This window comes from Cryptotermes secundus, unplaced genomic scaffold (assembly GCF_002891405.2).
Source record: "Cryptotermes secundus unplaced genomic scaffold, Csec_1.0 scaffold1316, whole genome shotgun sequence".
Classification (NCBI taxonomy): domain Eukaryota; kingdom Metazoa; phylum Arthropoda; class Insecta; order Blattodea; family Kalotermitidae; genus Cryptotermes; species Cryptotermes secundus.
Genome location: NW_019732003.1, coordinates 67,931 through 86,526, shown reverse-complemented (window position 1 = coordinate 86,526; position 18,596 = coordinate 67,931). Strand labels below are relative to the sequence as shown.

General features: G+C 38.1%; 1 protein-coding gene across 1 annotated transcript in view; it reads left to right on the top strand.

Annotated features, from left to right (window-relative positions):
- Positions 1–18,596, top strand: part of LOC111867524 (protein 4.1 homolog) — a 172,503-nt gene that overhangs the window by 113,090 nt on the left and 40,817 nt on the right. Inside the window, exons 8-11 of the mRNA XM_033752714.1 lie at positions 1,223–1,408; positions 1,898–2,070; positions 8,098–8,249; positions 15,568–15,714. Coding sequence (XP_033608605.1) covers positions 1,223–1,408; positions 1,898–2,070; positions 8,098–8,249; positions 15,568–15,714 — 658 coding nt within the window. The remainder of the gene's footprint in view (positions 1–1,222; positions 1,409–1,897; positions 2,071–8,097; positions 8,250–15,567; positions 15,715–18,596) is intronic.

Sequence of the window (18,596 nt, the reverse complement as noted above, 5' to 3'; positions counted from 1 at the left end):
ATATATATATATATATATTCTTTAATAAACTCCATTACAAATAACGAAGAACATTTTCAGACGAATGTGGATGTACACAAGACACAAACACTGTCATCATAATCCAATTGCTAACCTCTCAAGCTTTCAGAAAAGCGCNAGAAGTGTTTCGATGATTGGAAGAAGCGCTGGCGTAAGTGCATAATATCGAATGGGGACTATTTTGAAGGCGACAACATTAATGTAGACGAATGAATAAATATTTTTTCCAAAATACGGAAATTCCCGTCATTTTTTGAACACACCTCGTATATTTAAATAGCCTTGTGTGTAGTCACTGTTTATTCTATATTTCTGTGCGTGAGAACTGCATTGGGGCTGTACATATGTTTTGTATTTATATGACATATTCCACATCCTACAGTCATTTTTGACTAACTATGGATCTATGAAATGCAGTGCAATGTAATATAATGTAATGTGATGTAAAGTAATGTAAAACATCCACCTCAGTGTCCCAAGTTTTCCAAAGCCGCAAACCTGTTTAAAATTTCAGCACAATACTGCTCTTTACCCTCTACTTCATTTAATTTCTTGAGATTGAACCTCTCCATATGAACTTTGTGCATTGTTTGTTTGCTCACTGCCAATCTTTCCCTAACCTTTGCCACCACGAGGTAGTGGTCAGTATCACAATCTGCTGCCCTGAATGATCGGGCATCAGGTATACTTAAATGCCATCTCCTCTCTATCAAAATATGGTTGATTTGATTGTGTCTTTTCCCATCAGGAGATTTCCAAGTAAATTTATGGATGTTACGATGCAGGAACATTGTACTTTTGACAGTAAGATTTTTCACTGTGGCACAGTTTACTACTATAACTCCATTATCATTACTGATTTCATGCAAACTCTCATTCCCAATTGTTGGATTGAAAATGTCCTCCCTGTCTACTTTGGCATTGAAATCTCCTAACCAGATTTTTTATATGGTATCCGCATGCACATGTACACACACAAGTGATGATGAACAGAAGAGCGTCAAACTTCAGACATTTTTGGGCTAAAATATTTTTTGACTATTGTTGAGTTCAGAACTACATGTTAATGCATAATTACTAGAGTGTTCTTACCATTACATTATATGCCACGGTGAATAGAGTGTGATTGCTTTCCTGTTCTTTTGTTGTGAAATTGAAGAAATTTATTTGTAGGCATTTAAAAATGTCTGTTTCTTCTTAGGTTACGTATCAATAGGTTTGCATGGCCGAAGATATTAAAGATTTCATATAAACGACATAATTTCTACATCAAAATTCGTCCTGGTGAGTTTGAGCAGTATGAGTCTACAATTGGCTTCAAGCTGGCAAACCATAGAGCAGCGAAGAAATTATGGAAAGTTTCAGTAGAACATCACACATTCTTCAGGTATGTCAAAATTAGAACTGCTGTGGGTGACAGATTCCTTCATGCAATGACTGCATCTAAAGTTAGACTTGAAAGGATTCTGACGATGGTGTATACTGTACTTCTTTTGGCTTATTTTGAACTTCACCCATCGTCCGGTATATAAAAGACAAAAAACCATGACGTTTCGGAGACTGGATCTGTCTCTGTCTTCAGGTGGATAGGGAAGGATAAACCTACTCAGTTGGGCCCCTTAGAAAGAGCTGGACCAGTGATTGAGACTAGCTCTTTCTAAGGGGTTTATCCTTCCCTATCCACATGAAGACGGAGACAGATCCAGTCTCCGAAACGTCGTGGTTTTTTGTCTTTTATATACTGGATGATGGGTGAAGTGCAAAATAAGCCAAAAGAAGTACTGCATCTAAAGTGTTCAGCAAGGTAAAATCTTGAGCTGCTGCTGCTGTTAAGTAAATAAGTTATATTATATTCCATGCCTCATTGTATTTCTAGATTAATGACACCTGAACCAACACAAAAAACAGGGCTATTTCCTCGGTTTGGCTCCAAGTTCAGATACTCAGGACGAACCCACTATGAGACAAAGAAGTCACTTATTGAACGACCCGCTCCTCGTTTTGAACGCAGTCTTAGTGGGAGAGGCCTTACTTCACGAAGCATGGATGGTAAGTTAGTGCATTGTAAGAGCTGTGATGATATGAAAGAAGGGTGATCATTATAAGTTTTTACCTAGTTCTGACCATATTTTAGTTTTGAACATATCAAGAGGCTCCTGTTTGTGATAAATATTCCCTACATTTATCTAATCATCTGTCTTGTCTTTCTCCCTAGCAAAAGAGAGTGCTCTGAAGGAATGAGAGAGCTGTCAGTGTAAGGGTCATAGTTGTCTGAGTTTTCATATTAGCTGCACCTCTTTATCAAATACTAATTCAATTTCACATGCAACCTGCAGTTTGAATCTTAGGTTTAAGGATGTACCTGTGAGGTGTGATAGTGACTTTGTGAAAACAATTTATTTATTCAATGATCAGTGAGTGTGGTCACCTTCGTAGTACACACCTTCAGTGGCTTCAGACAGAGGTTCTCAACTTGTGGCCCACTGATAAATTTTGTGCAGCTCACATACATTTTTGTAATATTGTCTAATTTCTATGGCCTAAATTAAATATTTAATTTCATGTGAATATTTTATAGAAGTAATAATTATGTTAATGAAAATTAGCCAGTAATATGTGAACTTGCATGCTGTAGGTAGTAAGTAACATCTTATAATACAGGATGGGGCGCAGAAACTTCCTTTTTTTGAAGGTGAATAAAAGAAAGGTTATTTCTGATAGACAAAATTTATGTTTAGCTAATGAAAGAACATACTTTAAAGTTTTAAATCATGTAGTTTTAAACAAAATATCTTGAAGGTGGTGGCCACCGTTCTCTATGCGCTGATGCAACCGTTTTCTGAAGTTCCCCTCTGCACGTTCCAAGATGTGCACCAGAATTTGGGCTAGTTCCTGCCAAATAACATTCTTCAGCTGAAGCAGGTTTGTGGGGCAATGTTTAAAAACCTCTGCCTTGAGGTATCCCACAAAAAAAAAATCACAGGGTGTTAGATCAGGTGAGTGCGCTGGCCACGGGATGTCACCTCGAAGCGAGATGAGCCATCTGGGGAACTTTGCCCTCAAAACTGTCATTGAAGCTCGGGCTGTATGGATTGTGGCACCATCCTGTTGGAACCAGACATTTCCTAGATGCATTTCTTCAAGAGCTGGTTCGAAAAAGTTTTTAATCATGTCGACGTGCTGCTGTGAATTGACAGTAACTGCATGATTGTCATCTTCAAAAAAATCTCCAACTCTCGATAGCGCACACCAAACTGTCACCTTATCACTGTGAAGTCGCCTCTCATGGAGCTCTCTGGGATTGTTACCACTCCAATAGCGCATATTCTGCTTGTTGACATATCCGGATAGGTGAAAATGTGCCTCATCACTAAAGAAAACAAGTGTATCAGGGTGTAAAGTTTCCAATAACGTTTCACACGCTGTTATTCGGTTCTGGAAATCAAGTGGTGACAATTCTTGCACAACAACCATCTTATAGGGATGGAAATTAAGATGTTCGTGAAGAATTCGGCGCATTGAACTATTGAATATGTCTAGGGCAGTGGTCGGCGAACCGAGGTAAATTACCCCAAGTGGGGTAAAAATGAAATCCTTGGGGGTAATGAGGACTCAATAGACATAAATGAAATTATATAAAAAACACGTTCCTTGTTACGACAGAAATTTTTCTTCCGGCATATAACCATCCGTAACAACGGCTGCTACGGAAATTGTTTAATGGTCCAGCATGGCAGCGTGACGTCATCACTAAACACTTCTATAGATAAACGCACCCAGCATGTGGACGATAGCGTTAGTTGTGGCTCGGCAGCCAGCAGAAGCACACATCTTGTATACGTCATTTTGGCCTAGTCACCTATTGTTTTATCTTATGCTCAAAAACTTTGATGATCAAGGTAAGATAGTGTCTTGTTAGCAAGGATTTACTATCAATAAATTCATTCAATCATTATTTAATAAGTAAGTGAAATGAAGTCTTTCATGAAACCGACGCACTATCATTTATGTGCAGTAGTAGCAGTTTGAGCTTGTCACACTGAATCGGTAATTTTGTGTTATAGTACATGTGCAACTAACCACCTGAGCTATGGCACGGCCTCCAGTACTGACTTACACATATTGTACATGCGGAGGTTTCCTCCACATTACGCATGTCCTCGTGTAACTATAAGAAACGCGTGTGCTGAAGAGTTAAAACTTTTTGAATCACTGTCTTTTTTACCCCTCAGATGACATCAACTAGAAAACGAATATACCAGGAAGAGTTCCTCAATTATGGGTTTACACAAATAGAAGACAAAGGAATAATGAAACCACAGTGTGTTGTCTGTTTGAAAGTACTGACTGCAGAATCTTTCAAAAAGAGTCAATTGAAGAAACACTTGAATAATTTGCACCCACACCTGTCTTCCAAACCGCGGGAATACTTTGTAAATTTGGAAATGTCTGTCAAAAAACAAAGACTGAACAGCAACTTGAGAAGTACATTCGATCAACGTTCAGCATCAAAGGCCACCTCTGAAGTGGCCTGGTTGATTGCCCGAAACAAGAAACCACATACTATTGGTGAGCAATTGGTTAAACCAGCAGCTTTGAAAATGGCAGAGATTATGTGTGGTCAGAAAGAAGCTGCGAAACTAAATTCAGTGCCCTTGTCTGCAAAAGTTGTGAAAGAAAGAATTTCTATTTTAGCAGAAAATGTGAGGGAACAAGTTATTTCTTCAATAAAAGAGAGTAAATGCTTTGCTATTCAGCTTGATGAAACTACAGATGTCAGTAGTAATTCGCAGCTGATGGTGTCTGTTTGCTACAAAGGTTTACATGCAATTGAAGAGGAGTTGTTTTGTTCTCCCCTCGAGTTGCGATCTCGTGGAATTGATGTCTTCAATAAAATTAATGAATACTTTAATAACGCTAATTTAAAGTGGGAAGACTGCATTGCTTTGTCTGTTGATGGAGCTCCAGCTATGTTGGGTCATGTCAGTGGTTTTTCGGCTTTGGCGAGAGAGAAAAATCCAAAAATTGAAGTTAACCACTGTATGATCCATCGCCAGGCACTGCTTGTGAAACGTTTGGAACCTGCACTGGAAGCCGTCATGCATGATGTTATCAACGTTGTCAGTGTCATCAAAGGACATGCACTAAACATGCGACTATTTCGTGAATTATGTACAGATGGGGAGGCTGAATATACAGACCTACTTTATCATACAGAAGTGAGGTGGCTGTCACGTGGAAATGTTCTGAACCGAGTGTGGGTTCTCAAAACTGAACTTGAATGTTTATGGTTGATCAGAAGCATGTTCTGCAAGATGAGTTTACAAACTCATCGTGGGGTGCACATCTCGCATATTTAGCTGACATTTTTGGGTATGTGAATGCATTGAACAAAGAATTGCAAGGAAAAAACATCAATATAATTTCAGCCAGAGAAAAGATTTCAGCGTTTGGATCAAAGCTTTTATATTGGAGACAGAAAGCAGGACAAAACAAGATTGCTGCCTTTTCAATGTTGGCTTTGTTTTTGGAAGATTGTGAAAATATTACTTTTGACGACATCAAGGACACAGTAATAAGGCATCTTACCAAACTCAAAAAGCGGTTCGATGATTACTTTCCAGATCTCGATTCACATAATGTCAGTTGGGTTGTAGATCCCTTTAAATGTGAAATTGCTGATGTACCAGAAGAGCCTCAAGGTTTGGCAGAGGCACTTACTGAAAATCGATCCAATAATGAAGCACGTATTGAATTTGAAAACAAAGCAGATCTGTCATATTTTTGGATGTCAAGAGCTGCAAGTGCTTTCAAAATTGCACATGAGGAGGCAATCAGAAAGTTGCTGCCCTTTCAAACAGCCTACCTTTGCGAACAAAGATATTCCACTCTACTGAACGTAAAAACAAAGCAGAGAAATTGATTGGACCCCGAAGACAGTATGCAAATTGCTCTGACATCAAAATATCCTAATTTTGATGTTACTGTATCAAAAATGAAACAACATAATTTCTCCAAAACCTGAAGTGAAAAAATTTTTCTAAGAAATCCTTTTGTGTCATAATGAGGATATTAATTTACTCGTATTTTATCGCATTTATTTTATACTTTTTATATTTATAATTGTATTCTCCATATAAATAGATTCAATAAACCTTCTGAATTTGAATAATCTATGATTTTCTCTCTTTCAAATCAAGGGGGTAACGTCGGCGTAAATAAATATATTTTGGGGTAATAAGTAAAAAAGTTCCCCAACCCCTGGTCTAGGGCGACTGCATGTTTGCGAGCGGAGCGTCTTGGAGATCTCAAAATCGACTGTCGAACTGCCACCACATTTTCTGGCGGCGTACCTGTCCGTTGTCCTGATTTTTTCACCACACTCCCGGTTGTCCTAAAGTTTTCTACCCACAAAACAATCGATTTCCAATCGGGATCCAGAACTCTGGGCTTAATTCCGAAGTGAGTACGGAACGCACGCTGCACTGCCACGTAGGAATGGTTGTTCGAAAAGTAGGCTTCGACAGCAAACGCATGCTGCTCACTCATCCACCTCATGGTTCCTACTGAGGGCTATTAGACAGAAACTTCCGTGACTGCTGCGTTCGCCAAGCCTGTCCCCACTTTTCTGCCACCTCCCCTCCCTTCAGAAAAAGGAAGTTTCTGCGCCCCACCCTGTATGAAAAGTGATCTATGTTTGTGATCATTGGTTTTGCTCGCAGAGGTTTCCAACCTCTGGGAAAATATTTTGGCCTTATGTATTGCACACACAGAGGACAGATACTCCCAGTGTCTGGCAGTCGCATAAATAGTCAAAACAGCCAGCAGTGTTTATCTTAACATAAATGAGTGGGAGGAGGGGAAGGAAGCATAGTAGGAATTGTGAGAGGGTGTATGAATAAGGGATGGTGATAAAGGTATGATGAGGATAAAGGAAAGTAATGGCTGATGAAGATGAGGAATAAATGGCTTTCCCTGATAGACCTTACACTTATTCTAAAAAGCCACAACCAGATGACAGGAGTATTAAGAAGCATGCATTATTTTGGTTTCACCATTGTGCTGTCGTTTGAAACTTATCATTATAATGAAATGTATTTAATCTGTAAACAGTAACAAATGCAGAGACTTGATTTCTTAATGGGTGTTAAGTACACGTATAACTTAACATTTTTTGGTAGTGGGGGGGGTTACACTTATTTTTGATAAGTTGCAGTGAAACTGACATAATAATGACAATAATATGTAAGATATTTACTATTGTGAAATGACTGAGCCAAATTCCAGGACGTTTCCCGCCCAACAATAGTCTCTAAGGCCTCTGATAGATGGGGAAAGCATTAGAGACACGGCTAAGCAAGTGGCCGAACTCGCTTGATTGGTGGGACTGATGGTATGCACCATTTATCGGTAGGGTATAGAGACTGGTAGAATATCATAGAGGGAAGCACAATAGATCAAACTGGTCGTGGTGCATGGGGAAACCCACCCTCTCTAGATAACTAACTACTATTGTGAACTATAAAAAAGGAATTACGACTTTTAGGATTTGACCCAGTGACCATCTACATGATGCCAGCATGCTAATCAATGAGTTAAATTTTTATTTTATTGTTGGATTGTAAACTTTCATTACCAGTACATAACATTAACAGCATAAGTGGTATGTTTTAACGGTGTCATAACCTGTAAGGAGAGCTGCACAGTTTAACATAGCTGGGTCCTTCTTTCTTATCAGTAATAATTTTTTTTTTATGTTTTCATTTATTTTAAGAGAATTATAAAATAAGTTCAATTGAATGTTATTCACATAAGTCTCTCATCAACCTCAATCGGAAGTGAGACAAGGTCTCCAAATTTTCGTAGTATCTGTGCACTACAGCAAGACTTCTACAGTGTGATATTAGCAACAATACAGGTAGAGTCTTCCAAAAGATTAAGGAGCTGAAGACTTCTCAGAAAAGAAGGATCAACCATTGAAGTTTCAGATTTTCTGCACTCTTTGTTCTCAGGAAGAACATTGAATTGACACTGTTGAACATGGGAAAATGGTAGATGTTACTGATTTCATTGCAGCTCTGGCTGGACCCAGACAGACAGAAGAAGACTTCAACAAGAGGCATACCATGTCGCATCCTCCAGAACACATTCCAGACATGGAACACATCGATGACAAGCCAAAGCCAGTCAAAGAGCTGAGGAAGAAAGAAGAGAAGCTCAAGGACAAGGTAACTGAAGACAAATATATTCCTGATCTTGTGAGGGGCTTAGTCCCTTTGTATTGTTTTATTTTCAGGTACAGACTGTTTTGTGTGTTTTCTGTAGATACAAGTTAGTGTAGTTATTTTGTACTAACCATTCTGTTCTGCTTATATACTTATTCATTGTTGAAGACAGTACTTTTCAGCCATTTTAGTGCCAACTAGTTCACTGTCATCATTCTCTCTGCATTTATTGTTACTGTCGATATTCAGTGCTCATAGACACAAACACTTATATAATTTTTTTACAATATTTTAAATTCCCTTTCCATTTTTCTTCATAAACAGATAAATGTGCTGGCTAATGCTTCGGCACTTGAAATACTGTATTTACGCATGTATAGGCCGCACATTTCTTGCCAAAAATTCAAGAGGGAAACTGCGGTGTGGCTTATATTCGAACTCACGCTTCATTTAAAAAAAATATATTCATAATTAGTAATACAGGGTGTTCTACTCCTGAAATAATATTCCAAGAAAATTATTTTTTCTATAATTTCTGTCTGAAAATTGTGCTGCGGCCTATACACGCACGCGGCCTATACATGCGTAAATACGGTAGGTTCCTTGGCTTGTATCCCAGTGCAAGTGTTTATTTTCTGTACAAGAACAGTAACATTGATTAGTGCAAAATTCAGTTTTAAACAGCTCAGAGTAATGATTGGAAATGCTTTTGTTCTACTGAACATTATATATATATATATATATACAGTAAAACTTGGTTATAGCAACATCGGTTTCTGCGACACCTTGTCTATTGCGTCAAATATTCAATGGTACGAACTAATTCCTCATAAAGCAACTGTTTTTATACCTTGCTTAGTACGACATGCACAAATGCATCAACCTCGTATGTAACGTCATTTTCATTCCTGAATTTCTCTGATATGGACATTGAACGTAATTTAGAAAGTGTGTATTGGGCAAGTAACAGGAAACAGATGAAGATAACTGATTACTGTACTCGTATCTAGGTACATTAAGGCACAACAATTGATGTAATCTACTGTAATTTGGTGAGTAGGCCTACCTTTAATATACAGTATTAGTGCGGTGTGTATTGTCAGTGAAAAGCGCTGTATTATGTCTTTGATATTACACATTTGGGCAATTCCGCGTTAATGTAACGTTAGTCTGTAGTTAACTACGTATTTCACTAAAAAATGCAACATTTTAACTCGGTTTTTGGTAGATTTTTACGTGACTAACATAAGGCTACTGTGGAAGTGCCCATTTCAGTTACGACATTCGTTTATAACAACACTATTTTTAGGTCCCTTTGATGACGTTATAACCAGGTTCTACTGTATATAAAAATTTACTGTACCTTGCTTTTTGAATCTGTGACGTTAGTGATTAATCCACATAGTATCCCTGAGTTGAGCAAGTTATCAGATAGAAATGAAGCTTGTTGTTCCTGGATGCTAATACATTTTCATATGAAATTTACTGCTCATAAACATGGAGAGAATGAAGTAGATTTTTTTTGCAACCATATAATTCTTATTAAAATATTGAATTTCAGGATATATATTAAAATTTTGCATCTGTGACTGATTTGGATCCTACCTTCATGCTTTAATGATGATTTCAAATGCTCACAGAGTACAAAAGCATGAACAGCCATGCATAAAATAAAATGTCAGTAGATACCAAAGCAAATTGACTCANGGGGGGGGGGGTATTCAGTTTGAATCTTAGGTGGGATGCTGACTATCTTGACTGTCGTTTTCTGGTGACCCTTCTTGTAAATACCAGGACAGTACCCTAAATTAGCTCACAATTTCTTCCTTCCACATCCTTCACAGTTCATTACGCATTATCATCCAGTCTTTTCAAGCTGTATATCCTGAGTTACCAACAGTGTCATTAAATAAGCCATATTCTGTGGTACTCTTCTGCTTCGACCTTAATAGTGTCTGCTTAAATTTTTAAATTGTTTTAAATTATTGTGCTTGGTGGTGCAGTTTTGTTTAGAGTTTAAAGAAGGTTGAAGAAGGCTAGTGAGAGAATGACTTCTTCGGTTTGAGGCAAGAATTTGGAAAAATTTTGAGAAATGAGGCAGGAATGAGAATTTTGTCTAGTAGACCAAGTTCTTCACCATAGCAGTTTATAACGCTAGCCACCTTTTCACAGTGCACCAAAGTGTACAACCTTATTGTGGAATTGCTAGGCAGTGAACATGAAACAAACAACTAGGTAACGGCCTGTAAACAGCAACAAAGGAACAGTGTTTTCTGTTTGGTCTTGCTGAGATGTTATAAGCAGGACAGTCAGGGACAAGTTATTCAGGCAGTGGAGTGGAGTGAGTTGGTTGGTGTGAGTTGGTCAGAGAACTCCTGAGGTTCAGTCGTTATGAGGTGTTGCTGTTAGAGGCTGGTCCTTGAGGTACAGTTTGGGGACCCAGAGGAAGGGGAAAATCCCTTCTTTGAAGCTGTTGCCAGAAGACTGGTGAAGACACAGCAGCTGAGAAGACCTAAGTGTGTGCCCTGGTGAACTGTAAAGTGTGTGAATTAGTGAAACTGTTATAATTACTTATAGTAACGGTTCTGTGAGAGTTCAATAAATCCAATTACCAATCCAAACCCTCTCTGTAGTCACTCATACACATGACAGTATTTACCTGAATGGAAAGTATTACTGAATAGGAAGCTGACCCTGCATTAGGAAATATACCTGGACAGAGAAAGTAATTTTGTGATTTCATTTTATGATGTTACTACAAATATGTGAAAGAAAATGCATATTAGGAGACATGTTATACATGAAATTGATTGAGTTATTTCCCTTTTTGAAGTCACAGGCCTTTATACAGCTTCACCAGTCTCTGTTCACCATTCTTATCACCTCCCTTATCTTCACTGCCTTCACAATTCTGCCTCATATTCACTACTCACACACTCATGTTCACTGCCAACATTTCCAACTTCTTCCTTGCCTTCCCAGCCATTCATTTCATCAAATATACAACACTTTCCTATGACCATAACTTCAGGAGAGAACTGTTACTATGGTCTTCATCCATTCTTACATTTGGCTTCTTTGCTGACCCTTTATGTCAGAACATAGATTTCTGCCAAGAACTATTCAGAGAACAATTGTTTCGAATGTTCATTAAAAGACTTATTCATTAGAATATGTAATTAGTCATTTCTTAAGGGAGTCCAGTGTCAGTATGCAAGAGCACATGGGTTACAATCTTGCATCAAGTGTTACATGGGCCTAAAATACAGCCAACACAAGCCTTCCTTGTTTTCTCAGTCGTTCTTTTGCTCTCCTTTTCCAGGCAGCGTGCAACCAATCCCCATGTTCTATCCTTTAGATACATGATAATTAGATCGGTAGGCAACTGTGCCTTAGACGTAGCTCTTTTGATTCACAGTCACATTTTTTCATTGCCTGATGTTTTATGGCAGCAGATTTGGCACATATCATCGATTGTGTAATTGAATTTTGTATCAGAATACACTGGCATTTCGTTGGCAATGCCTTGAAGTGTAATGGTAAACGTCTTGCAAGGTGAAGGCTCTGTTATAAAGGAAACCTGTTCCTCTGTAACATCTGTACATACCACCCTGAGCTGGACTTAAATTTTGAGCCTCTTATTGAGACTGATGTTTCACAAGGCTAATGTTCCAGTCTGTCTTTGAATTTGTACAAACAGCAATTCTCATATGGAAATGGCAGGTTCCAGTTTCTGTTGTTTCCAATTTTCGTCATTTGCCTCAGAAGATTAATTTTTTTTTACGGTTGTTTGTTTCAAACTTTTAATCATTAGTGTCTGAAATTATGGACCATACCTGCAGTTCATGAGCAGCCTCCGTAGTCTAGGGGCAACGGTCCCACCTCATGACTCAAGGTACGCGGGTTCAAACCCGGTGGAGGTCGTGGAATTTTTAAGGGTGGAAAAATTCAGGGAACAAGTCCTCCGGGAGGGTCTTTAAGCCGTGGGTCCCATGACATAGCTTTACGGCACGTAAAAGAACGTCATGCTTCAAGGAGACCTCTGAGCCAAATTATAAAGGACATTTCCTGCCCAACAATAGTCTCTAACGTCTCTGGTAGATGGGGGAAGCATCTAGATACCGCTGAGCCAGTAGAGGCCGAACTCGCTGGCTGAGTCGGGACTGATGGCACGCACCAGTATCGGTAAGGTATAGAGACGGGTAGAATATCACAGGGGGACGTACAATAGACCACTGGTCGCGGTGCATGGGGAAACCCACCCCCTCCAATAATAATAATACTAATAATACCTGCAGTTCATGAAACTTTTTGATGCATTATTCCTTTTCACACCAGTACTCACTTTTTTTATATGACTTCCCCCCCCCCTTTTGTTTGAGGGGCACATGTTTTATTTCAGACGTTGATCAAACTTAGGGCAGCCTTATGACCTGTAATCTTGAAACATGTTTGTCTCACCTAGTTTAGGATTCTCACTTCATCTCTGTGCAACTCTGTCCATGTATTCAGTTCACACTTTGTGGCTCTTTGTCTCTTCTTATTATTTATTTAACACTACCCGTGTCAGCCTAAGTAGCCGTCAGGTATATAAGATTTTAGATGAAAACTGCATAACAGAGCATCAGGAGTATAAGATTGTAGATGAAACTGCATAACAGAGCAACAGTTTTCATGTACAATGTTATACTCCTGATGATGGCCATTTAGGCCAAAACGTGTAGTGGTAAATAAATAATGAGAAGAGTCAAAGATCTTTGAAGTCTGAATTCAGTATATGGATAGAGATGTACAGAGACAGCAAAGTGAGAATCTTAAAATTGGTATACACAGTAGAACACGATGCTTCAATACAATATACAATACAATATTGTCAATACATTTATACATATTCAATACAATGTTTATCTCACTTCCTCGCTTGCTGCTCTCACAGAGAAAGATAGTGGGAACTAGTGATCTATGCTGATATCATTCTAGAAGTTTAAAGCATTTTAAATATGTCATTCTCTCTCTCTCTCTCTCTCTCTGACTCACGTGCGCAAACATGTGAGCACATACAAACCTGTAGGTTTGTAACCCTAAAAGGCTTTTCATCTGTTAGACAAATAGGATACCAGTCCCTTATGGCCTGACACCAGCATGCTAAGCAAAAGCAGATATAGAAAATTCTCATAATTTAAGAATTAAAAATTGGCATTTGAATCAAAATTGACTATTAGTTCAAGAAATAAAAATTAGCATTTGAATCAAAATTGACAATACTTTTTCCCCTTGATTCTGTCTCATAAATTTGAGACTCACACATGCCTGGGTAAAAGTAAAGGAATGATTTTGAAGTTTAAAAGACAATATTTAAATTTGAGTTTATGAATTAGGTGTTCATGTGTCCTTGTTATATTTGTTTTGCAGGCATCAGATATTATATTAGAGAAGATGAGAAATTTTTTCTCCATGAGCTTTTGTCTTTTTATTGCCAACAACTAACATATTAACAATGATAGTTATCATGAGACAATATGAAGAAGTAAGGAACAGATGAGGGATAGGTATTTTTTTTTGTGCTGCCCAATGTAATTTGGATGTCAGTTTAAATGTTACACTGTCATACTGTATAAAGTTATATACGTGTATACAGTCCAGTCTCTTAAGGATAGTTGCAAAAGTGAGATAGTCGCCATTACTGATGATGAGTTTAAGGATGATATTTAGTATTAGAAGTGCTTAGTAGTACTTCCATTTGGACGGAAGAAAAGAAATATTCCTTGTCACCTTCTTAACATGACTGATCATATTATTGTCACAGTATCATGCGTGGAAGTGATTGTCTTGCTGCAACGATTGCCATTCCTTTTTCTAATTAAGAGACCTGAAATTCGTTATTAATGAAAGTATTTTTTGGTTTTCTTAGTTCCTTTGATTTGTGTCATAACCTGGCTGGTTAATTTCTTCAGGTCAAAGTTGTATTTAAATGCTTCACAGAATAATTGTGAGATGATGAACAGAAAGAGATTATGAAACTACTCTTCTGTTAAACAGAAGATTTGTTTCTCACTTCTGGGGTATATATATGAACAGACCCTGTATAACTAACCCCCAGCAGCTTTGTGGCTGTTCTATTTTTACAGGTATCTCATGGTTTTTTATTGCTTTTTCTTTTCTTGATCTGTCCATAAATTCAACAAGTTTGATTCTGCTAGGGTATTTTCCTTGGTTGTTTCATGAATTGTATATTTATTTTAGTTTAGTCTTGTTAAATGTGTGATTGAAGGAGTTACTTTGCAAATCTCGCCACTGCAGATGACATAAATGTTCCATGGTACGTAGGTAAGTCAATAAGTAAGTTACAAATGGATATAGAACTTAAACAAATAAGAGTACTGATTTGAAAAATTCTTTTATTTCTCAACATAATCTCTCTGTACATTAAGGCATTTGTCCCATTGTTTCACAAGCCCCTGGAAACCAGTGGCATAAAATTCTTTGGGATGCTGTCGGAACCAGGCGGTGACTGGGATCACGAAGGCATACTGCTCACTGCATTCCAGCCTCAAGGACAAACCATAAATGCTGACTCCTACTGTAACATCCTCAGGAAACTTCTTAAGGCCATTCAATGGAAGTGACCAGGACTCCTCACCAGAGGTGTGTTGCTTTTGCATGACAGCGCACGTCCCCATACTGCCAACAAGACAAATGAGACGCGAAATTTCAAGTGGGAAGTCCTTGAGCATCCTCCATTTAGCCCCGACCTTGCTCTAAGCGACTTCCATTTGTTCGGCCCTCTTAAACATCATCTTTCAGCTGAACATTTTCCCGACGATGAAGCTGTAGAAAGGGAAGTCACTGCCTGGTTCTGACAGCAGCCCAAAGAATTTTATTCTGCTGGTTTTCATGGGCTTGTGAAACGATGGGGCAAGGGCCTGAATGTAAAGGGAAATTATGATGAGAAATAAAAGCATTTTTCAAATCAGTACTTTTATTTGTTTAAGTTCTATATCCATTTGTAACTTACTTATTGACTTACCCTTGTACATTATAGTTGTTCCTAAAGAGGTGAGAAATTTGCTTATGGTATCTGTTTAAAAATAACATCCAACTAGGAAGCAGCAAAGGCGCCGACATAAGAGAGCAAATTGTTCTACTGTTCTCAAGTACACCTAAGAGAGGACACACAATAGTGGGCACTTCATTAGAGAAAATAATTTTGTTTTACATTGTGCAGTGAAAAGTGTAGAAGTTGTGCTGTGCTATATACACTCTGTTTCCGATACGTGTTGTCTCATGTTAACTTGGTCACAATGGTGTGTGGTGACCCCAGTTGGTGCGCAAATCAAGTACGGGCACAACATCAGCCAGTTCATCAAGCTCTATGGAAGGGGAGTATGAGGCACAGGGGCGGGAAGAGGCTCAGCAACAGGCAGATGGCAGTGAATCAGAAGGCCCAGGAGGCGAAACAAAACCCAAGGTAGTCCATTCATGCGGGCCATGTATGGATATTGCACCATACCACATCAGCTTGGTGGTTTTTGCTTGTGTTGTATTCAGTTTTATTTGAAATGTGTAGACTAGTCCATGTGTCAAGCACTGCAGTTTACGTGTAAGTTTGTGTATACGTGATGTTGTTCATATATCTGTATCAGAGTTTAGAAGTTACCAGTATCACTTCTTTAGAAGAATATTTAGAAATTTTAGACCCAGCCAGAATGAAGTTAAAAATTAGATGGTTATATTTGATTTGAGAATTTTAACATGAATGCACTTTTCATGAATTTGGATTCCATAGTGGTCTTAATGGTGATTTATTTCAGATACAAATCAGTTTCTTTGTATGTTCCATGCTTCTCTTCTTTTGATGAACTCTTGTGATTGAAGTGAGCACCAGAAATTCATCATGGTGGGCTACCTAGCACTTACATTGTTAACAAGGCAGATCATGAATAGAAGAATATGTTAGTTGTATAGCTTCAGCTTTCAGTAGAATGCCAAAGGTTTGCAGAAAGGAAAGACCTCAACATTCTGTGCAGTGTGTTTCCAAAAGGCAAAGTCACACCTTAAGCTGCAGGCAGAGATACTTAAGAACTGGATTTCTTGTACTGTAATAGTGACAAGACCAGAACCTGGACTGAAAACTTATTTTCATAGGAAATGTTCTCTGGTCCACCGACAATATAATCAGCTACTGTTATCAACTGTTGAAGGAAAACTCAGTCCCACAAATTTAGTTATTGCAAAATGGGAAAATAACTGAAGTTGTCTCAAAATGTGTAAGTTGCTAATTTCTGTGACACTAAGTAAAAAAAAAAAAAGTAAAGATATCCTTGTAACAGGCCATGGAGGCTCATAGGGTTGTGAGATGTGGAGGTTCCCACATTTTCTAGACAATCTGCTCATAGATGGCAGCGAGGTTCTCAGCCCTACTCGCCAGCCATCCTTTACCCCCAAGAATATTCCTGGTACTCATTTCTGTTAGAGGCTGAGTCAACTCCATGGTCATAGTGCACCTGAAAGGATTAGGTCAATTGAAAAAATCTGATAACCTCATCAGGATTTCAACCCACGACCTTCCGGCTTGTAGCATAGCGCCTCAACCAACTACACTACCACATGCCCCCTACTAAAGAAAATGAAAATGGGCCAGGCAGGCATGGGTTTTCTGTCTCAGGTAACATTACATTTCATGCTGGAAATCCATATCCTGCAAGGGAGTTTAATTTTGAGAAATTAGGCAGAATAGTTGAGAAACATATATATTCAGGTATTTTGATCTAAGAATTGCATTTAAAAACGATTACAGAATTCTAGTAAACATTTAATTCAGTGTTTCTCGCAAACCATTGCCACATAAAATGCTTGATATTGGCAACCAGCATAGAAAATACTAGTGGATCATAATATTCATGTTTTTTAAGAGGATTGTTAAGTAGTGCTTAATATAGTATCAGAAGTTGCTAGCCGACTGTAGCAATAAACCAGTTTGGCTTTCATATATAGGATGTTACAACAGGAAGCTGATTAACTACCATTATAGACTGAAAGTGTCTATGGTGTGTGGGTATGTTGTTCATAATAGCTGGCGGACCAGAATTTCCACTAATATAATGTAGATAGAAAAACACAAGAAAGTGGGCTTTTAAAGTGCAGTATGACAAGTAGTCCTTCATTGTATATTGATTTTGAAAGATGTTCTTGAATTGTAATTTGATTGGTTGGGTAGGGAATGAGGTTTTGGAGTCATTAGAAGAGCTGATGACTTGTCAGAATAATGGCCTACTGAGGAAAAAACACATTAGAATGGACGAGGTCTGTTACTCCTTCTCTCTCTCTCTCTCTCCCCCCTCCCCCCCTCGTGTACTTTGTGGCAGGTCACCACTTCCACATTTACCTGTGTGGCAGGTGTGTTCAGATCATGTCTTTTGTTTTGTATGTAAGGAAGCTAAGAGCCTTGTGTATTTTTGTTTACAGTGTTCAACATATGGGCTAGCAGAACACAGCATATTTTTATTACATTTGTGTCACCTTTCTCTTGTATTTTTAATGTTTCTTTTTATTTCATTTTTGGGGAGAGCATCATTTTGTTGGAAGCTTATCACTGTGCTTGTCATTTGTCATGTAAATATAGTTAAATCATTGTTATCCGACGTGTAATTTTGTAATTTGTTATTTATTTATGTTCCAGTTTAGCTCATTAGCTATATTTTTTACAGGTTTTTGAGTAGATATGTGATTAATTGTTACTATTTCTCTTCCAGGGTATTATGATAATTGTATCATGGCTGACTGAATAACATATGAATAAGGGCTTATTAAAATTGTCTTGGTAGTTGGAGATTAATTTATTAAGAATGTTAATTAAACTTCTCTGCTGTTTCCAATAGCTGAACTATATAAAAATTGTAGTGTTTTATCACTCATAACTCTGTATATCCTGAAATACAAAGAATGTTCATTTATTTAGTTGAGCTGTAGATTATACAGAGGGCTGTCATTCAGGTGTTTAACTTCATACATGTTGGGCAAGTGTATAGTGAACTTTGTATGTAGACTTCTGTTCTGAATTAATGCAGCTGGTACCCTGAGAAGAGAGATCACTTTTAGTCACTGTGAATGCTTACAGGTTCATATGTGAGTTTAGAACGTGTAACAGTATTTATATATGAAGTGGGACTGCAGTAGTTAGTTATCAGTTAACTTCCCCATGTGTAGTTCTGTGTTTTATATATACAGGGTGTCCCAGGAGGAATGGACCAAACTTCGGGAGGGTGTTCCTTATGTTAAAGTATGCCGATATAACCCAAAACACCTATGTCCAAAGTTGAACGGTTACGGAGATAATGGCCAGAGAAGTGT